General features: G+C 43.8%; 1 protein-coding gene across 1 annotated transcript in view; it reads left to right on the top strand.

Annotated features, from left to right (window-relative positions):
- BRCA1 (BRCA1 DNA repair associated) overlaps positions 1-22,830 on the top strand; it is a 265,311-nt gene that overhangs the window by 221,347 nt on the left and 21,134 nt on the right. The window contains exon 10 of the mRNA XM_089657153.1: positions 14,653-14,707. Within this exon, the coding sequence (XP_089513279.1) occupies positions 14,653-14,707 (55 nt within the window). The remainder of the gene's footprint in view (positions 1-14,652; positions 14,708-22,830) is intronic.

Raw genomic sequence — 22,830 nt, 5'->3', positions numbered from 1 at the left:
AGAAGTTGCAAACAAGGATGAATTTGCACAGACATACAGTGGGGCAAAGTATTTAGTCAGCCACCAATTGTGCAAGTTCTCCCACTTAAAAAGATGAGAGAGGCCTGTAATTGGCATCATAGGTAGACCTCAACTATGAGAGACAAAATGAGAAAAAAAATCCAGACAATCACATTGGCTGATTTGGAAAGAATTTATTTGCAAATTATGGTGGAAAATAAGTATTTGGTCAATATCAAAAGTTCATCTCTTTACTTTGTTAATAATCCTTTGTTGGCAATGACAGAGGTCAAACGTTTCCTGTAAGTCTTCACAAGGTTGGCTCACACTGATGCTGGTATGTTGGCCCATTCCTCCATGCAGATCTCCTCTAGAGCAGTGATGTTTTGGGGCTGTAGCTGGGCAACACGGACTTTCAACTCCCTCTAAAGGTTTTCTATGGGGTTGAGATCTGGAGACTGACTAGGCCACTCCAGGACCTTGAAATGCTTACAAAGCCCGGGCGGTATGTTTGGGATCATTGTCATGTTGGAAGACCCAGCCACATTTCATCTTCAATGCCCTTGCTGATGGAAGGAGGTTTGCACTCAAAATCTCACGATACATGGCCCCATTCATTCTGTCCTGTACATGGATCAGTCGTCCTGGTCCCTTTGCGGAGAAACAGCCCCAAAGCATGATATTGCCACCCCTATGCTTCACAGTAGGTATGGTGTTCTTTGGATGCAACTCAGCATTCTCTCTCCTCCAAACACGACGAGTTGTGTTTCTACCAAACAGTTCTATTTTGGTTTCATCTGACCATATGACATTCTCACAATCCTCTTCTGGATCATCCAAATGCTCTCTAGCAAACTTCAGACGGGCTCGGACATGTACTGGCTTTAGCAGGGGGACACGTCTGGCACTGCAGGATCTCAGTCCCTGGCGGCGTAGTGTGTTACTGATGGTAGCCTTTGTTACGTTGGTCCCAGCTCTCTGCAGGTCATTCACTGGGTCCCCCCGTGTGGTCCTGGGATTTTTGCTCCCCGTTCTTGTGATCATTTTGACCCCACGGGGTGAGATCTTTTGTGGAGCCCCAGATCGAGGGAGATTATCAGTGGTCTTGTATGTCTTCCATTTTCTAATTATTGCTCCCACAGTTGATTTGTTCACACCAAGCTGCTTGCCTATTGCAGATTCAGTCTTCCCAGCCTGGTGCAGCTCTACAATTTTGTTTCTGGTGTCCTTTGACAGCCCTTTGGTCTTCACCATAGCGGAGTTTGGAGTGTGACTGTTTGAGGTTGTGGAGAGGTGTCTTTTATACTGATAACAAGTTCAAACAGGTGCCATTGATACAGGTAATGAGTGCAGGACAGAGGAGCCTCTTAAAGAAGGTACAGGTCTGTGAGAGCCAGAAATCTTGCTTGTTTGTAGGTGACCAAATACTTATTTTCCACCATAATTTGCAAATCAATTCTTTCCAAACCAGCCAATGTGATTGTCTGGATTTTTTTTCTCATTTTGTCTCTCATAGTTGAGGTCTACATATGATGCCAATTACAGGCCTCTCATCTTTTTAAGTGGGAGAACTTGCACAATTGGTGGCTGACTAAATACTTTTAAATATTTTGCCCCACTGTACCATCAAGGAACATAAAGAAGATGACTTTTGCACACCTGTGGGACACCATTTCACACAACCAGACCACACTTTGGGAGACCTCAATATTTTAGTTCTTAACCAATAGCCGTTTGGCGGCCGGGAAAAGGCTGTAGATTTCCGGGTAGACGCCATACGGCGTCCTCCCGCACATGCACAGTTTTTGCGCTTGCAGAGCTGCGTAGCGGCGCGATTTGTCACCGGCCGTGTACCTCGGACACGGCCAATGACCGATCTGAGTACCAAACCCCGTTGCCGGTACCATGTGACCTGCTGTGACCAATCACAGCAGGTCACATGACAGTTGTATACAATGGATGGCATCATTCATGCCATCCATTGTATACTAGTGTCTAGCTGTGAATGGTCACAGCGATCACATGCACATGTCGTGTAATTAGCTGTGGCCAAATCACAGCTAAGCACAAAAAAAAAAAAAACCCTGAATGAATCGATGTCATTCAGGTAAATGCTTGCTTATAGCAAAGTAATTCTTTGCTATAAGCAAATTGTGTAAAAAAAAAAAAAAAAAATACTGATCACTGTCCCAAAGTAGTACACTGTTACTATGGTAACAGTGTACTACTTTAAACATAGTGAAATATGAAAAAAAAAAATCTTAAAAAAAAGAAAAAAATGTAATAAATTTAAAATAATAATAAAAAAAATATATATACATTTTTTTCATACTGTCACCAGTCAGTGTCCCTGATCACCGCCATGCCAGTTATATGATGACGCTGTACTGCACTGGTGACTCGCCATGCCTCTTATGAAGTATGTCGCACTGTCTACTTTGCAAAAAGGGGTCATTTGGGGGATGTCTGTACTGTTCTGACATTCTTGGACCTCAAGAAATTAGATTGGCTGTCAGTACTTCAGGATTGATCAATATTCAGATCTATACCATAGTTTGTGAACTCTATAACTTTCCTACAGGCTAAAAAATACATCCTAATTTGGGTTATTTTCACCAAAGACATGTAGCAGAATACATCTTGGCCTAAATTTATGAAGAACAATTATTTATTTGCAAACTTTTATAACAGAAACAAAGAAAAACGTGGATTTTTTTTTTTTCCAAAATTTTTGGTCTTTTCTTGTTAATTTAGCAAAAAATAAAAACCCCGGCAGTGAATAAATACCACCAAATTTTAGTTTGGGTACAGTGTTGTATGACTGTGCAATTGTCATTCAAACTGTGAGAGCACTGAAACCTGAAAAATGGCCTGTGCAGGAAGGGGTAAAAGTGCCCGGTATGGAAATGGTTACAGGAAATTTCAAATCCATTCAGGAATTAAAAACTTTTGAACTAAGAATGATAACTCTATTTGACACAAGAGATAACAGCCTGAATTTGGACATGGGATTCCTCAATCATTATCCAACAGTTTCATGACTATCACCTCAAGCATGACTGCCTCTGTGAGTGTTGTCTCTCCCCCCCCCCCCCAGACTTTGCTTTTGCTGTGTCTTATCTCTGTTCTAGTTTTTTTTTGTTTTTTTAGTGCCTGGTTGTTGTGACATAGGGCTTGTGTGTCCTAGACTCAAGCTTTACATCCTCTGGAGCATTTAGTAGATGCAGTTGGTAGTCCATTACAAATCTGTGATCTAACGCATGCAACTTATGGTCTCATGCAGCATCTGGCACCGTTGCAAGTTGTCCATTAATCACACCTTTGCTTTGGGCTGAAGATTCTTTCAATGGCAGAATTAACGAAAAAAAAATTAATGTTCTATGTTAGTATTGCTTTGCAGTTTTAGACATTAATTGTTTTTGGTTTTTTCAACTTGCAGTAGGATGTTGCTGTATAGTGTAGTGAATGAGGCAATTGGTGGCAGTATATTATTAAAGAGGCACAAATTTGCCATACCATATATTTTACTGCTGAATTTTATAGCTGTCTTTTGGCTCACTGTTTGTACAGTGAAGTAAATATTCTGAACACTATCATACTGGCTACATGATAAGGGCACTTTTATATAAATATTTATGGGTCTGCTTGTAAACAATAGGAAAAATGCTTCTTTGATCAGATTTGCTGAACAAAGTGTAGCTAGAACTGTAATATAGAAAATGCAGCCTCAACCTCAGAAACAAACTAATCAGTAGGAAACTGCCTTCTGATTATGATGTCACAAATAATGGAAGCAAACGCTGCAAACTGTGCACCCAAATCAATCCATCAAAAAGTGTCAGACACTCAAAAGGGATCTTTAATATCTCTGGATCATACAGCTGCACCTCCAGTAATGTTGTGTACCTTATCCAGTGCAGAAGATGTAACAAAGGATCTTATGTTGGCGAAACAGGACAGAAGTTGCAAAGAAGGATGAATTTGCACAGACATACCATTAAGGAACATAAAGAAGATGGCTTTTGCACACCTGTGGGACACCATTTCGCACAACCAGACCACACTTTGGGAGACTTCAATATTTTAGTTCTTAAAGGAAATTTCAAATCCATTCAGGAAAGAAAAACTTTTGAACTAAGAATGATAATTCTATTTGACACAAGAGATAATGGCTTGAATTTGGACATGGGATTCCTCAATCATTATCCAACAGTTTTATGACTATCACCTCAAGCCTGACTGCCTCTGTGAGTGTTGTCTCCCCCCCCCCCCCCCAGACTTTGCTTTTGCTGTGTCTTATCTCTGTTCTTCTTTTCTTTTCTTTTTTTTTCCATCCCCTACATCTTTTCTAACATTCTGCTAAACCTTTGTGATCAGTACTGCTTGGACCTGAAGAGGGGGACACTCCCCCAAAGCTTGTCCTCAAAATGGTTTGTTAGTGCAAATAAAAAAAGTATCACGGACAGTACTCAATTGTTTCTGTCGCAAATGCACTAATACGGCTACAATCACCTCATAGAAAATGCAGAAAATACTTGTAGCAAATTGAGGCTTGTCAGGTGTTTTAAACGATCATGGTGATGATTTGGTTTCAGTGGTTCTGACACTAATTTACAGCATGCTTTTCCAGGTCCGTGACTCAAAAGCTTTGCAACCAGACACATCCAGACAACTAGCATTTTCTAGAGGGCTAGTAATGGCACTTACTGTTGCAGCTTAATGTTATTGCAGACAGTGGCACTGACCACAATGCACAAAACATTCACATCTGAGCTTTGGTGCACTATAGCGTAGGTTTGTTCATGTCTGCTGTGTATGTGTGCTAGGGTGCCATTCAAAAATATTGTGTATTACGGTGAAAGTGTGAATCAGCCCTCACTGCTCTGTCCACTGCATAATCAAACTATTATTACTGTGAGTTAGTGCATTTTGTGTTGGTGATTGCTTTTAGACTACTTTATTTATAAGCATGATTTTCTGCAACATGTTCCACCTTTGATGGCTAACCCCACCCCAAATCAGATCTTAACATGCTTCATCATCAGAATATCCATGTCTCCTTAACTGATCTAACCACTGTTGGCCAAATTATTGCGCTATTAAAATCATCTTTAGTGTAACAATTCTGTTCCTGTGACCTAATTTTGGAATATTGTTATACTATGGTCCCAGGTTATTTTCAATGCATGTACTTGCAGTAGTGTCAAACTCAATTTCTTCGAGTGCTGCATCAGCATTATGCTTGCCATCAAATAGCTTGTTGTATCTGCAAGACTAGATGGGGGGGGGGGGGGGTGGTGTTGGGAAGCAGAAAGTGTAGGGTCTGGTGAAGGGCCAGAGACTGCTTGAGGTGGAGACAAGAGGGTGTTGTGGCTGCACGCAGAGGCTCAGGATCTGTGGTAGGAGTTCTGTCCCTCTCTCTGCTGCTGACTATTGAGAAGTGAGGGAGAGCAGAGATGAGTCTCTTTGCCGCTGGACAGAGAAGCACAGGATCTAGCGAAGGAGTTCCATCCTCCTCTCTGCTGCTGACTGCTGAGAAAAGGTGGGGGCGGAGTTGAGGGGGTGCCGCAGCTGCAGGAGAGTTACGAGGGCCATATGAAATGGCTTGGCGGGCTGGATTCAGCCTGTAGGCCTTGTGTTTGATACATGTGTACCAGAGGTTTCTCTATTTGTAACCTGAAACCTTTACTGTTAAAGTTAGTATTCCACCCTTGCTGACCTCTTCTCTTGAAAATGTTAGTTGCCTGACTGTCATGCTGAATCAGCAACCCCCACAAAGTTGGGTCCTAAAGTTGCATGCATTTTAATTCTGACAGACAATGGATTTGAAAAAAATAGCCCTGCATAAAAAGTGCTGTCTAAAAACAACTCTTGCTCTACTACCTTTACTGCTTTCTCTCCAGATGCTGTGTCGCATGACTGTATCATTAGCTATCATCCGTGCCTGCATTTTGAGATTTGTAGCACAGAACAGGATAAAACAAGAAAACTATGTCATATTACCATGTACCATCATCCCATAATTATATGAACCATATTATAAAAACAAATGTGGAGGGACTTTAAGGTGCATACCCCAATAGACTAGTACCCAGGCACAGTTATAATATGTACAATCATCAAAGTTTATTATGCAAAATATTCAGAAAACAGTAAAAAGAATTCAGGCTGACATAAAGTGCTATATCCTCCTAATATTGAATATACAATAACACTCCATATTCCACATGACCTTAAAGGTAATCACAGATCTTGTGAGTCATATAAGTAGCCGTGTGGATAAACCAACACGTTTCAATAAACTCTTCTTCAGGGATAGGTTGATACATCTGTAATGTATAAACTTGAAAAACTACATACAATTCCATTATGAATGCAAATTAACAATTTTAGTGTCAGTATACAATAACATTGAGGACAGAGGCACAAAGTCAGCCTTGTATGTTAACCTCCCTAGCAGTCTGATTATGTCCATATTTCTGTGCTCAAAGCGATACATTTTTTTGCATGGAAATATGGTGGGTTTTTTTATTGTAGGCCTGTAATTTTTAGGAATAACTCACTGAAATCTGTCCGAACAACAGTCTAGTAAACATCCCGGGTAGAATAAAACTTGAAACACGAAATCATAAATTATAATTTAATAAATAATCATAAAAAGTAATAACATAATAAATTTAATTCAATAATATAATCACACCAAAAACACTGAAATTTGAAATATAGTGCCAAGTTCGCACATCACTGCGCAAAGTCGCAAAATCGTTTTCAGTGTCTGATGACGAATTTCCCCACAAATCATCATCACTCAATTCTGCAAGTGGTTCTGATTTACTATCGCTGTTCTCTAGCTGGTCTAAAACCGATTTTGACTTAAAGGGACGCTTTTTGGACGCCATGGACATTTCTCCGTTTCCAGGCAGAAAGAACAGTAAAAATGCAGGCAGGGCACAGGACAAAGCACTAGGGACAAAATGTATGTGAAATGGTTTAATACAGTAATGTTGTACTATGTGATTTTAGTGAATGTCACTTTGTCATTTTCAAATTTCCCTCCGTTCCGACCCCCGTACGTTCCGACACTCGCAGGGGACGGAACCCAGGTGACAGATGCCGGCATCCGCTGGATTACATTGCCAGGGACACTGCAGGAGGGACATCGCGGGAGCGCAGGACAAGGTAATTGATTGAGGGATCGCGGAGCAGTGCTGCATGGTAAGCCCGAGTGTAGCTCGGGGTTACCGCTTGTGGTAATGAAACTTTACCCCGAGCTACACTCGGGAATACCGCCAGGGAGGTTAAAATGGTCCGCATATTAACTGTATCTCCGACGGATCCTTTCACTTTTGTTTTCATAATGCACAGAACAGGCTGAAACCTGGTTCCTCCGTAGATGGCAGTTATCATTCTGTAGTTTTTTATTAATAATTTTTACACTTGATTAAAAATTACTGCTGATGATGGGGGGCATGGTACCTGCATTAGTAATGGATTGTTTTTCAGTCTGGGTAAGTATAAACAGTGTGCTAATCCTCAACATGTTTCATAGGTAAAATTACAATTTAATTGCTATAAAAAGTATCCTTGCCTGTCCAAATCTTAATTATGGCAATAGATTATTTTTTAAATACCCATACTAGATATAGACATAAACCTCTTTATTAGCCGCTTGCCCGCTGAAGTAGAAGTAGCAGAATTGTGTGTGTGTGTGTGTGTGTGTGTGTGTGTGTGATTTGCACATTTGGGTAGAGAGCGCTATTGGCGGCTAGGGATGTCAGTCACCGGGTCCCAACGACTGTCGGGTCACTTTTATATAAATATTTATATAAAAGTGTCGGGTCTCGGCAACTGTCGGGTAAAGCTGACAGGGGAGAGGCCTGTGTGTAAACAACACAGGTCTCGCTCCTGTCAGCAAGGACATGCTGCTCTGTATTTCATAACAGCAGAGAAATACAAAGCAACATGTCTCCATAGTAAAACACACACAGCACATGGTTAACCCTTTGATTGCCCCAGATGTTAACTGTCAGTTAGTGTCAGTGCTTTTTATTAGCACTGTATTAGTGGCAGTTAGTTCCCACCCAGTGTCAGAATGCTTGCTGCAGTCCCTCTATAAGGCTGATCGCCATCATTACTAGTATAAAAAAAAATTAAATTCCATTGTATATATACACCACCATTTGTAGCCGCTATAACTTTCATGTAAACCAATTAATTTACACGTATTGGGATTTTTTTTTAAGCAGACATGTAGCAGAATACATTTTGGCCTAAACTTAAGAAGAAATTTGATTTTTTTTTTTATTTTCTTGGATATGTGTTATAGCAAAAATCAAAAATTGTTTTGTTTTTTCAAAGTTGTCAGGTTTTTTTTTTGTTTATAGCACAAAGAATAAAAACGCAGAGGATATGTCATGGGATATGTTTTATAGCAAAAATCAAATTTTTTTTTTTTTTTCTCAAAGTTGTCAGGTTTTTTTTGTTTTTTTTTGTTTATAGCACAAAAAATAAAAATGCAGAGGTGATCAAATACCACCGAAAAAAGGAAAAAAAGGACATAAATTTAATGTAATGTATGTACAGCGTTGCATGGTGGTACCTTTGGGAGGCTCTAAAATGTTTTGGCTTTGGAGATCACTTTGCATAAAATTATACTTGCATAAAATTATACTTATGCTCCAGTTACTCTACCTCCTACACAACTCCCCAGTGGTGATCCCTCAAAGGACTTTTCGTACAATTACCTTCCTTTCCCGCTCCCTTCTATGGAAGCAGGGCCCTCCCAGGATTAAGCTAGAACAAATCCAGCGCCCTAAAATGGCAGGGGATATTGCATTTCCACACCCTTGGCTCTTATTATATGGCTGCACAACTGCAGAATATGGTGAGCGGCATGCCCACCACCTCCACCACTGGTACTGCCCGACTGCACCATGATACCACCTTAGCTATGGCCCTTTGTTTTAATGTACCCTCTTGGGGGGGCGTGGCCAGGCGCATGGACGGCTAGGTAGCTCCTCTGCTTAGCTCCCGGCCCGAGCCCCAGTAAATAGGCATAAGCTACCCTCTCCCAAGCTCACAGGCACTGACCATGGGGAGAAGAAACCACCACACCACCAGGGGCACGAGAGGGGACCGATCCGGCGGCTCCCTGAGCCGGTATCTGGTCCGCTCGCGGGACCGTGACACGAGCGCCCCGGCATCCAAGATTGCACCGCCGGCTGCAACCACCACTGCACACGAGGATCCCAGGAATCCGGAGCCAGGGATCGAGGGGCAGGTAAGCCCGTGGGGTTATGATCCCCCCTCCAGCCCTGGGGACCCATCGGCACCACCCTCCCCTGCACCTCAGACCCGGGACACTCAGGAGCCCCTCGGCCCCTCCCCCACACAGGGACAAAGGGACATTCAAGGGACCTGCAGCCCCCTAACCAACACTCACAGAGGAGGCGCACAGGGGCACTGCGGAGACACAGACACAGCGGATCACGGGCTCCCCAACACGGAGCCCACAGGACACTCAGGGGGCCCTCAGCCCCTCTCCAACATGGAGTCCGAAGGCTACACAGGGGTCCCGCACTCCCTCCCCCCCACCACGGAGCCCACGGGGAGCAATAGGGGCCCACTGCCCCGATACATGGATCCGGGCCATACAGAGATCCCACAGCCCCTCGCCAAGCTCGAGGCCACGAGACACACAGGGGTCCCACAGCCCCTCCACGGCATCCCTTTGTTCTGAGGACGACTGGAACCTGCAGTCCCACATGAGATCCCTACACGCATACATTAGATCTCTTCCCACAAAAACGGATTTCGAACACTGTGTGAATCGTATCGAACACACATATAAGCAGGAAATCGCCGCCCTCAAACAAGATGTTCGCACGCACCTGGACGAAATCGAGAACTCCACTGACGGCCTAAGCAACACCCTTCAAACACACGAAGAGACCCTCAAATAGCATACGGCGCTCATACAGCAGCTCCTGTACCAACAGGACGACATTGAAAAAATAAATCGCCGCAACAACATTCGGATCAGGGGCATCCCGGAATCGGTCGAACCCAAAGACCTGGCCGCGGCGGTTTCCACTATCTTTAATCAGTTACTGTAGCAACCCAAGGATACCGCTATAGAGCTGGACCGCGTACACCGCACGATGGGCCCCAGAAAAGCCAACTCATCCTTTATATCCGCGACACCCTTTGCAGGGTCTGTTTTTTCAAAATCAAGGACGCCATCATGCGTGCAGCCAGCCAACAGGACACCATCTTCTTCAATGGATCGCCAGTGATGCTTCTTCCTGACCTCTCACGTCAGACCCTGGCCATGCGTAGGGCCCTGCGCCCCCTCACCCAGAAGTTGCAGGAAAGGAACATTCGCTACCACTGGCGATTCCCATTCCAGCTCCAAGCGACGCACCAGGATAAAGCCGCCCTTTTCCGCATGATCGGAGACTTACCAACATTTTTAGGAGTGTTGGGTCTACCTCCTGTGGCCCTCCTGGACTGGCCTCATCAGCTCCCACTCCCCGGCCACCCACTTCCACCCACAGGTCAGTGGCCCGACCAAAAGAAGAAGAAACGCGCCGCCCCCCCCCCCCCAGAAGAACCTGGAGGGCGACCACTACCTGAACAAATAGAGACATGCTCGCCATTTTTTCCTCCCCCTACCTGAGTCGGTTCTCTTATTGTGTGCTCTTTTAGCTGTAGTGATTTCGTGCCCCCTTTTTTTTTTTTTTACATTTTTCAATCTTTAAATTTTTTAATTTTTCATTTTGTATTTTTTAAAAGCTTTTGTGCCCCTTCTTTTTTTTTTTCCTCTCTTCTCCTTGCTTTTTATTTCCCTGTGCCTGTTAGCGGCAGCCTGGGGCTGTGGCGGGAGGACCCCCCTCAGGTGATGCCACTGCCGCTTGCGGTGACGATCTGGGACTCCTCTGGCCCTAGTCACAGGGTCTCTAGGCCCTCCCCCCAAATTACCTAAGTCTCCACCGGGTTGTGATTATCCACCCTATCTTCATATACCGGGGGGGGGGTAACTGTCTTTTTGTAACAAGTATGATGGAGGGTTCGCTGATGATGTTTTATCAGGGGGGTAACCCCTTGATTGGGGGACCCCCCTGAAGTTGCCAAATGCATGTGGGGGGCTTGGGTCGGGAACGGACACTTGCGCCTGTGACGTTCCCCACCTAGGCCCTCAGTGTATTGTTCATCACACTGTTTGCGTGTTCAGACCCTGTCTGGTAGATTTCTTTGTTACTTCTCTTTCTTTGTCTGCCCCTATCTTCCCATCCCCCTTTCCCCTAGCCTCTGGGAATAACCCCCTCTCACCCCCCCCCCCTCCTTTTTTTTTTTTTCTCCTTTCTCTTTTTTTCCCCCTCACCCATCCCAAGGGAGGGTTTAGGCACCGCTTCAACACACCGGAGAAGAGGAGCTAGAAGACGCTCCCAACCAAGACCAAGCCCCATTCCTGACAAAGGCCCTCTCCAAGCTCTCTGAATTTGGAGGTCCCTATTACATAGTCAGAGGGGACTTCAACGTGGCTCTCTCGCCGGAACTTGATACTTCCTTGGGCAATTCTTCTCTTCCTGCGATGACCCTATCCCTCATTAATCGCCTCCACGACTTACACCTAGTGGATATTTGGCGAACCCAACACCCATCGGAGCAAGACTACAGTTACTATTCCCCAGCACACGAGACATACAGTCGCATTGACTACTTCTTTGTGTCGCAATCACTCCTCGACCACCCGACTTCCTCCGCCATCGGCCACCTGTTATGGTCTGGCCATTCAAAACTGAACGACACCAAAGCGCCATTTCTCCTGCCATCTGAAAAACACTCTGCTCAAGGACTCCCTGTGTATCGCAGAGGTATCACAGACCATACAACACTTTGTCCTTGATCACTCCCCCGCCCCTCTCCTTGTGTGTCTCGGTGCTAAATGATACCATGCGCGTGGAGGAAATGTTGGCATTCGACAACAACACTTTCGATAAACACAAGTCACTGTGGTCGATCTGGCTTCATTTCTCCTCATCCTCACACCTGCGAAAGCTATGCGCCCCTGATGGAACTTGATGGAGTCATACTCAACGCCCCAGGCATACACCCCGAGTTGACTATCTGACACGTCCTAAGGGGGTGACCTAGGGGTCCACCCTGGCAATATACCAGACCTCCTTATAGGCCTGCTCCATCCAACCTCCCCACCTAGGATCTTCTCTCCCACCCCCCCTCCTTTTTTTTTTTTTCCTCCCCCCCCCCCTCCCTCCCTTTCTTTCCTCTCTCACGTCTCTTCTCTATGCCCCTTTCTCATTCTCGATCCCCTCCGACCCCCCTCTCTCTCTCCCTCTTGCCCTATCTATATCTCCTTCCCCCTACTCCGCGCTCGCTCGAGCGTTTCCACTACTCTCCACAAGGGTCTCTCATTCAGTCGCTAAGGAATTACTGTATCTTCTCTAAATATCGCCTGTCGGGGGATTCCCCCTCTATGACTAAGATCCTTATCTTCCGCTTCCATGGACTACGCTAATTCCTATTTGAAAGGTGCCTATTCACCCTTGCCATTGTTGTTCTTATAATTTTCTCTTTATTTACCTTGTACTGTTTGACTTCTTGCAAAACCGAATAAAGACATATTTGCCTTAATGTACCCTCTTTATCCGAGGGGTTGGAGTCGCAATCCTTTTGTAAACCAAATAGGTCTTTTCCTACTTATGCACAATATTTGGCAAAAAAACTAAACTCCAGGGGGTTACAGGATATACCAGCTTCAGTACTCTCTGGCACAGTCCCACATACCCCAAACTAGCTAAGCTCCAATATGCGTCCAAGTGGCAAGCGTATGGCATTACCTATGTGAAGCAGGTTTTCGATAATGGTAAACTGTTATCCTTTGCAGTCTTGCAATCTAAATGTGATCTTCCCCTGCAGATGCATTGTTATTATCTGCAGTGGAGACATGCGGTAATGGCCCCGCGATTTTCTCCTGAATTCTGCCTCTCCCCCACTCTGGTGTTTAGATTGATGCAATAAGCTTCCTCCACTAAGTGTTTTATTTCGAATTGTTACCAACACCTCCTGGGACCCTATTTGGATAATTACCCCTGCAGGGTTTAGGGTACAGTGGGTGCCAGATGTGGATGAACTGACTGGAGAGCAATGGGAGGAGGCTATGGAGGCGGTCTGCTACAGTTCCTTGAATGTGTTGCAGCGCCTCTCACAGTTGTACATACTACTCAGAGTACATTACACCCCTTTTAAGCTACACAGGATGGGTTTACTGGCTGACCCCCTCTGTCCTAGGTGTCAAAGGGATCATGGGGTCTTGATCAACATGTTCTGGCACTGTCCCAAGCTTCATAGATACTGGGATTAATTAACCAGGCCTATCAACTCCAGTTGACCTTGGACCCCCTGTTCTGTATTCTTGGTATTTTGGATCCGATGATCCCTAATGCTTTTGTTAAGGAGGCAGTGTCTAGAGCCCTGTTCCAAGCTCGAAAGGCGCTTTTGTTGCTCCCATCTACACAGGACTGGCTTACCACTATGCACACTACTGTGCTACGAAAAACTCATATACCATAAGGGATGTGCAGCTAAATTTGATAAAATATGGGATGGTTGGCTGTCGGTCCCTGGCTTGGTCCAGTGGAGCTGGTGAAGCCATGTTTGTTAGGATATGGTTGAGCTCCTTAATGGTAGGGCTTTCTCCCTAGGACGAATCCATCTTGATTTAGTATTTGAGTAGTTTCAATAATGTTCTAGATATGATACTTTTTTATCTTTTGCCCTGTTTACTTGTTAGTGGAAGGTGAGGATGTTATAAAGTCTACTGTTTACCACTTCATAATGTGTTTGTACGATTTGTAAGATTCTGTATCTCTATGCTGATTACTTTCTTTACTGTGTGCTGTTTCTGTGACAGGAGTATTTTGGACTATGTTTCTTTGTTCTGTTTAATAAACTTTCTTTCTGATTTAAAAAAAAAAAAGTGTAACTTTTTTTTTTTTTTACCATAATGTATTCCCTGCATTAAGGTAAGAAAACTCCCCACTAACTGTTCATCCCTAAACATTTATCTGGCTCATCTCACCAATCTAGCGCTGTCCTGGCTTTATAACTACTCCACTTCCTGGTCTTACAGGAGACACAAGCAGGAGCGGGAGCCATAGGCTGTGAGGAGGAAGGGGGAGGCTAGGCCTAGCTGGCACGTATTTCTATGCACAAAGCCCAGCTTGGGAGCAGGCCTACATTGGGGTCCCCATACCACATGGCTTTTTATGAGGGCACTCGCAGGAAGGAGCAAACAGCACCAGCAGTGGATCGTCAAAACAGAGGAGGGAAGGGGCCGCACTGCAATATTATTAAGCAGAGCAGGTAAGTATAAGCTCTTTATTTAATTTTTTTGTTTTTTCAAATGCCTTTAGAATCACTTTAACTGGTGAAGGAAACATCAAAATGACAACCCCAGGATTTACAACTTTAAGGACCTGCTAGAAATGTATGTTTAAAATATGAATTTGATTCAGGGGGCTCCTGATGGTCATCTGTTTGAGCTATGTGTTTATCTTATTTATTAGCACAATAGACGTTTTTAAATGCTCTTTGGAACGTTTAAGTAATGCTCTTTATTTTTATTTTCAGCTCCTGTCTGATTTTGAGATTTGCTGTCTGGGAGGTTTTAAAGATATGACTCGAGGTGAGTTCCTGTTGTAAAGGCTAAATATAAGGCTCCATGCACACTGGGCGATTTAATAGCTCTGGTAACGTTAGCTGTGTAAAGTCACGTTTTAAAAACGTGAGTTTTTCAGTGTTTTTGTACGGTTTTGCATTAGCGTTTTGCTGCGTTTTTAGCTTTTTTTTACCAAAAAAATTATTCTTTTTGCTCAAAAAAAGTCCAAAAACGCCGGTTTGCCGCTATTTATCACGTTTTGCCGCATTTTTCAGCGTTAGAGCATTTTTACAGCTAAAAAACTCCTCTAGAAACCCAGTTTTGGGTTTTTTTTCCTGCCAAAAAAACGCTGATTACATTCTGTGTGCATGGACACATTGGATAACATGCTGGGGAGTTTACTAGTTGTAGAAAAATACGTCAAAAGCCAAAAACAGCAGCTGTAAAAACGTCCAGTGTGCATGAGGACTAAGGTGGACATGTTCTGCTTTCCAGAAACAACTGCTATGGTTAACTTTCCTATAACTTATCTAATTGAGGACCTTTACTTCACTGGAAGTTTAAAGCGCCATATGGCAACCTTGGAGTGGAGAGTATTAAAATGCTTTCTATCTGACTTGAGAAAAAATCACAGCTTGTGCACAACAGCCTAAATCTAGTTAGCCTGTAGTATTTTTGCAAAGTAAGCACCCTGAACTGGCATCCTTCTCCTTACACTAGATGCTGGCCTGCTGAAGATTCACTCTTGGAAGAATCATGAATATGTAGTGTTGTTTCCTTCTGTCCTGCTCGTATTACCGTGTTGACATGGTAGCACTGTCATCCTAATCTTTGGCAACATGTCAACAAACCTGCAGCAATATATCTTCTATGCAGGCAGCCAGCTGTATATAAACAGGCTGTGCACACAGCATCTCCTAGTTTAAGAACCAGCCATGAAGTCATAGGTCCTCCTGTGCATGAAGCTCAATCTACAAAAGCCAGAATCTCCTACTTTATTAATCAACTACCCTTATAAAGCAACATTTCCACACTCAGTCATGACTTCAGGCATTTGGTGATCAGTGTTGGAAGATAGTTACTGACAGCAGAATGTCAGCTCTGTGCTTGTGCCTACTGGCTGCCATTGGCATTAAATAGCAGTAGCATGTGCAAGCACCCTCCGGCATTTCTAAATACAAATAGCTGTTTATATAGTTCATGTAGCTGGAGGAAGCACACTGCAGACAACGGTCAGCTGACCAAGGCAAAACAAAAGTGATGTAAGTAAATTTCCCAAGATACTTTTACAGGGGACCGCCCGCAGTACATATACTGCTACAAGGCGGCCCCTGTGCGTATATAAACGTGATCCTGCATTCCGGGGTAGGGGGCACACGCGACCGCCCTACCCACAGCACCGATCGCGGCTGTGTGTGTCAATCACCGGGTCCCGGCCGGTGATTACCTGCTGGAGCGCGGCGATTGCCAGCAATCACTGACAGAGAGGAAGGCTGCACTGTTTTCAGTGGAGCTTTCCTCCATGTCAGCTTTCAGCTCACTGTTCTGGGATCGCTGGACACAGCCTCTGTACAGTGTGTAACAGAGCAGTACACACCCCCGCCCTCTAGTGAAACACTCCCCTCACATAGTTAACCTTTTGATTGTCTCCAAAAGTTAACCCCTTCCTCCCCAGTGCCATCATTACAGTGTCAGTGGGTTTTTTTGCACTGATCACTGTATTGGGGTCACTGGGGATGTCAGTGACCCCAAGTCAGTTCCCCGCCAGTGTCAGAATGTTTGCCGCAGTCCCGCCATAAGTCGCCGATTGCTGTCATAAGTCGCTGATTGCCGCCATTAGTATAAAATAAATAAAAAATCCAGTATCTATACCGCCATTTGTAAATGCTATAGCTTTCACGTAAACCAATTAATTTGCACATATTCTGATTTTTTTTTTTTTAGCAAAGACATGTTGCAGAATACATGTTTTATAGCAAAAAGTCCAAAATATTTTTTTTTTTTCTCAAAATTGTCAGTTTTTTTTTTTATAGCACAAAAAAATCAAAACTGCACAGGCGATCAAATGCCAACAAAAGAAAGCCCAATTCGTGGGGGAAAATCAGGATGTAAATTTAATTTTGGTACAGCGTTGCATGACCGCGCAATTGTCAGTTAAAGTATCACAGCGCCATAACACAAAACGCTTGTGTAACCGCTTCCTGACTGCCCTATAGCATAAATACTGCTACAGGGCGGCACAGGTGCGCAAAATCACATATATATATATACATGATTCACGCTCCCGTGGTTTTCACGCCCCTCCCAGATTGCCCATCAGTACACCAGTCATCACATTTAACCCCTCAATTGCCAGGAACACGCTCATACACAATAAACCTCCATTGCTAGTATAGTGTCTAACGGATCAATATGTTTGATCAGATCAGCACTATACCAGCGTTCACATTAGCATAGCGTCCCCAAAAACACAGCGTTAGCGGGATCAGCCCCGGCACCTGCCAGCACCTGCACTAGCCCCTATGCTTACCCCCCCCCCTTCTCCCCCAGGAAGTGCAATGTCAGTAGGTCACTGTCACTTGTTGCATTGCACACAAAACTGCAGTGTTCACAAAATCAGGCCTGATCTCTGTTAGCACTTGCCGGTAAATTTTGATGACTCATATCCAGCAGAGTGCCAGTACTAGTGCCACGCTACCTTTTGGTGAACTGGCGAGTACCAGCGGTCTAGTACATCCTGGTGTTTCTCGTACCTCTTAGATTGTAAGTTCCAAGGGGCAGGGCCCTCCTAACCCTCTTGTATTGAACTGTATTGTTGCTGTATTGTCTCCCGTTATACTGTAAAGCGCTGAGCAAACTGTTGGCGCTGTATAAATCCTGTATAATCCTGTATAATAATAATAATACCAGCACTGCAGTATCACCTGGCGACGTGTCAAGTCCCTTAAGTGCAGTACAAGCTGGTGCGGTAACAAGCAGCCACCAAGAATTCGCATACAGGCCCGTAGAGCCCCTAGTATCCTTTCGGATGTGCTTGCAAATCCCGATTGGCAGCCCACAAATTCTTCAGCACCCGTACTTCCCCCATGCACTGCCCAACCCGGAATTCAGGTGGAAATAGCAAATTTAACTACTCCCCTTGATTTTTTTTGGAGCTGTTTTTCATGGAAGATCTGTATGCATTGACTGTGGATCAAAGCATTTTATATGCACAACAATGTATCGCCGCCAACCAAAATTCAAAACTTGCCAGACCATTCGCATGGAAACCCATTACAGTTTTCGAATTTATATTTTTTTGGGGCCTAACCCTCAACATGGGCATTACTAAAAAAAAATGAATTGCGGTTGTATTGCTCCACAGACCCGATTCATCATATGCATAGATATGAGAGTATAATGTGTTTTATGCATTTCAATAACAATACACTCTGTCATCCTTGAGGTGACCCTGAATTTGACTGACTCAACAAAATTCAGCCCCTCAAAAATCACCTTAACCAAAAAATTTACAGATGTCTATACTCCCCAGCAAAAAATCTGCATTGATGAGTCCCTCATTAATTTTTCTGGCCGCCTTGCATTCAAAAGCAAGCTGCCAGATAAGGGGTCAAGATGTAGAAGACCTGTGAGAGGGCAACAGGCTATACTTATAAGTCTTGAATTCATGAGGGAAAAGATAGTCACGGGGAGCCCCCCGGATGCCCAGATTACATGGGGAGTAAAGGCAAGATAGTTTGGGACTTGGTGTCATCCTTTTTCCATATGGGGTACCACTTATACGTGGACAATTTTTATTGACGCGTGCCACTATTTAGACATTTGTACAATCTTTGAACTGGCGCATGTGGCAAAGTGTGACATAATGTGTGCCCACCATTAGAAGTGGATGGATGCAGGGCGGTATAGTCTAATGGTGGGCATACCACACTTTTTTTTTGGCAGAGATTTCTTCTCTTTTTTTCATTCAGTCCACAGGCTGCATACAAAAAAAAAAAAAGAACATAGCATATATACCCAACAAGGACCAGTGACAAACTGGTACATCACTGGACTTTGAATGGTTATACCAGGATGATGCCTACGGCTGCAGGCATCATCCTGGTATCATTTTTTTCAGCTGGTGATCGGCTTTCATGTAAAAGCAATCCTAGTGGCTAATTAGCTGCAGGATTGCTTTTTACAAAGAGCGGGAGACAATGCCCCCCTCCCCTGCTGCCTTCCACGGCCTTCTCAGGCAGTCCCATGCCATCGGGGGAACCTGAGAATGCAGCCGGTGTTTCTGCCAGCTGACCATAGAGCTGATTGGAGACCAGAATGGTGCCAATCATCTCTACAGCCTAAAAAATCAGAAGCTACAAGCATTTCATCACTTCAGTTTTGCAGGATATAAACAGCGCCATTTGTAAATTGGGAAAGCATCTGATCACACCAATCTTGGTTTTATTAGATAATGTAAGGGCAGAGGAGATATCTAGAGTCTGATAGAACCCAGATTTCTCAAAAAAGAATATATGACAATGCCCATTGAAGTTATAGAGGATATTTGCATTCCCTGTGATAGCATTAAAAGTGATCCAAAAAAAGGGACAGTATAAAAATAATTAAAAAAATTAAAATAACTTAAAAAAAAAAAAAAGTACCCGAACCCCCCCAGGCATGCGCGCACCTGCGTTCGTGAGCCTTGACCCTGTGCCAGTATGGAAACAGCAGTTGCACCATGCATGTGAGGTATCACCACGAACGTTAGATCAAGGGCAGTACTTCTAACACTAGACCTCCTCAATAAATCTAAAATGGTAGCTTGTAAAGGCTTTTAAAACGTTGCCTGTGGATATTAAAAACATATGCAGTTTGTTGCCATTGCACGGGGCATGCACAGTTTTAAAGCATGTCATGTTTGGTATCTATTTACTCAGCATACCATCATCTTTTATATTTTACCAAATAATTTGCCAATATATTGTGTTTTTGTGCATTAAAAGTAAAAAAAAAGTCTATTTTTTTTTTTCTTAAATTGCGTTTTAAAAATCGCTGCGCGAGTACTATGTAACATAAAAAATTGCAGCACCCACCATTTTATTCACTAGGGTGTTTGCTTTAAAAAAATATAATGTTTGTGGTTTAAATTAATTTCCTAGCAAAAAATACTGATTTTTTTCATGTGAACTAAAAGTGTCAGAAAAGGCTTGGTCTTCAGGTGGTTAGAAGAGTGAATGATGTGTGGCATAAACTTCTAATGCTGGACATAAAATGCCCCCACCCCCCAAAATGATGCCTTTTTGGAAAGTAGACACCCCAAACTATTTGCTGAGAGGCATGTTGAATCAATAGAAGAATTTTTATTTTTTTACCACAGGTTTTTGGAAAATGGCAAACAAAAAAAGTTTTTTCTTTTTTTACACAAAATTGTCATTTAAATGATTTACTGCTCACACATTCCATGGGTATATGTGGAATTACTCCCCAAAATACATTATGCTACTTCTCCCGAGTATGGGGGTACCACATGTGAGAGACTTTTTGGCAGTCTAGCCAAGTACAGGACCCCAAAATCCAATAAGCACCTTCAGGCTTTTAAATGGTTTTATTTCCTCATTACACTTCCAGACTACCTATCACAGTTTCGGAGGCCCTAAAATGCCAGGATAGCATCTAACCCCCCCCAAATTACCCCTTTTTGGAAAGTAGACGCCCCAAGGAATTTGATAAAAAGCACGGTAAGTATTTTGCAGATCTCATTTGTTGCCACAAGTTTTTGGAAAATGAAGAAAAAAACAAAAACATATTTTTTCTATTTTTTTTATATTTCAAACCTTGTGAGAAAAAATTAGATCTGCAAAATACTCACCATGCCTCTTTTTAAATTCCTTGGGGTGTCTACTTTCCAGAAAGGGGTCATTTGGGGGGGTTTGGGGCTATCCTGGCATGTCAGGGCCTTCGAAACTGTGATAGGTAGTGAGGAAGTGTAATGAGGAAGTTACGCACCTTCAGGCTTTCAAAGTGGTCATTGGATTTCAGGCTCCTGTATGTGGCTAGGCTCCCAAAAAGTCTCACACATGTGGTATCCCCATACTCAGAAGAAGTAGTGGAATGTATTTTGGGGTGTAATTCCACATATACCCATGGCTTGTGTGAGAAATAAATCATTTAAATGACAGCTTCGTGTAAAAAAAAAACATATTAAAGTTTTTGTCATTTTCCAGAAACTTGTGGAAAAAAAAAATCTTCCATGGACTCAATATGCCTCTCAGCAGATAGCTTAGGGTGTCTAATTTCCGAAAAGGGGTCATTTGAGGGTGTTTGTACTATCCTGGTATTTTAGCACCTCAAGAAATATGATGGGCAGTCAGAAAGTAAAAGCTATGTAAATTCCATTATCTATACCATAGTTTGTAGATGCTATAACTTTCACAAAAAGCAATCAATATACACTTATTGGGATTTTTTTAACCAAAAACATGTAGCAGAATACATTTTGGCCTAAATTTATAACTAACTTTGAGTTTACTATATTTTTTTTATAGCTGAAAGTAAAAAATACAGTTTTTCTTCAAAATATTTGGTCTTTTTTTGTTTATAGCGTGAAAAATAAAAAGTGCACAGGTGATCAAATACCACCGAAAGAAAGCTCTATTTGAGTGAAAAAAGGACGTAAATTTAGTTTAGATGCAGCATTGCATGACCGCACAATTATCAGTTGAATTAGTGCAGCGCAGAGTAGCAAAAAGAGGCCTTTAAAAAGAGGGGTTTAAATCCTCAGGAGCTCAAGTGGTTAACAACCATTATAGTTCCAGAAACCAAACACGAATGTTAGTAGCATATATTTAGAAATCGAAACAGATCTTCTTAAACTTGTACCTTTGAATCTAGTATTGAATGTTTCAGGGGTATAATCTGCTTTACCTACATATTATTGTAAATAGTCTTTACGACAGCATCCTTCCCCTGTCCTGCCCCGACCTGGCCATGACTGCCTATAACAACTCGCTGTCAACCGCTCTAGACTCGCTAGTGCCTTTAACCACACGAAGCTTCAGACCCCGACCACTTCAGCCCTGGCAGACTGATCACACCAAAACTCTCAAACGATGCAGTCATGCGCTGGAGCGACTATGGCGCAAAACCAGATCCCAATTAGCGTTCACCCGTTATAAATCTGCCTTCCACATCTACACCTCCTCCCTCCACGCTGCCAATAAGCCTACTTTCTGACCCTCATCAATACCCTCTCCTCCAATCCTCGCCGGCTCTTCTCTACTTTCAACTCTCTACTCTCTCCGCCCCCACCTCCTCCCAGTACCTCACTTACCCCCACGAGATTGCCAATCACTTCAAAAACAAGATTGACACAATTCGCAGGGACATCGCCGCTGCTCAGACTTTCACCCCACCTATCACCTCTCACACGGTAACCCCCTCAACACCCCTCTCCCTTGGTCTCACCACTGTCCAGACCTCCACCCCACCTAACATCCCTCACACTGAAGCCCCCTCAACACTCCACTCCTTCGACCTTACTACCACTGAGGAGGTCACTAAGGTCTTCTCTGAATCCCGCCTCACCACCTGCCCCCTCGACCCTGTCCCCTCACAACTCCTACGATCTCCCTCCTCCTCCATCCTACGCTCCCTCACCCACATCTTTAATCCCTCCCTCTCTTCTGGCGCATTCCCCTCCCCTCTGAAGCACGCGCACGTCACTCCCATACTTAAAAAGCCCTCCCTGGACCCCACTGACCCGAACAACCTTAGACCCATCTCCCTGCTGCCATTTACATCCAAACTCCTTGAGCGCTTAGTCTATAATTGCCTAAGCTCCCACCTCAACGACAACAACCTCCTCGACCCCCTACAGTCCGACTTACGTCCCCTACACTCCACCAAAACTGCCTTACTCACACTCACCAAAGACCTGCTAACCGCCAAAGCTAATGGCCACTATTCAGTGCTCCTACTCCTCGACCTCTCCGCGGCTTTCGACACAGTCGACCACTCCTCAAAAAACGACACTCCCTTAGCCTCAGACTCCTGGCTCTCATCCTACCTATCACAATGCTCCTTCAGTGTTACCTATAACGCTACCACCTCCCCCTCACCCCCCCCTCTCTGTTGGGGTCCCTCAAGGCTCTTTCCTCAAGCCCCTTCTC

This window comes from Staurois parvus, unplaced genomic scaffold (assembly GCF_062004578.1).
Source record: "Staurois parvus isolate SC_StPar_1 unplaced genomic scaffold, SC_StPar_1.0 ptg000971l, whole genome shotgun sequence".
NCBI lineage: Eukaryota > Metazoa > Chordata > Amphibia > Anura > Ranidae > Staurois > Staurois parvus.
The sequence above is the reverse complement of the archived record's forward strand: the minus strand, read 5'-3'. Positions and strand labels throughout refer to the sequence as shown.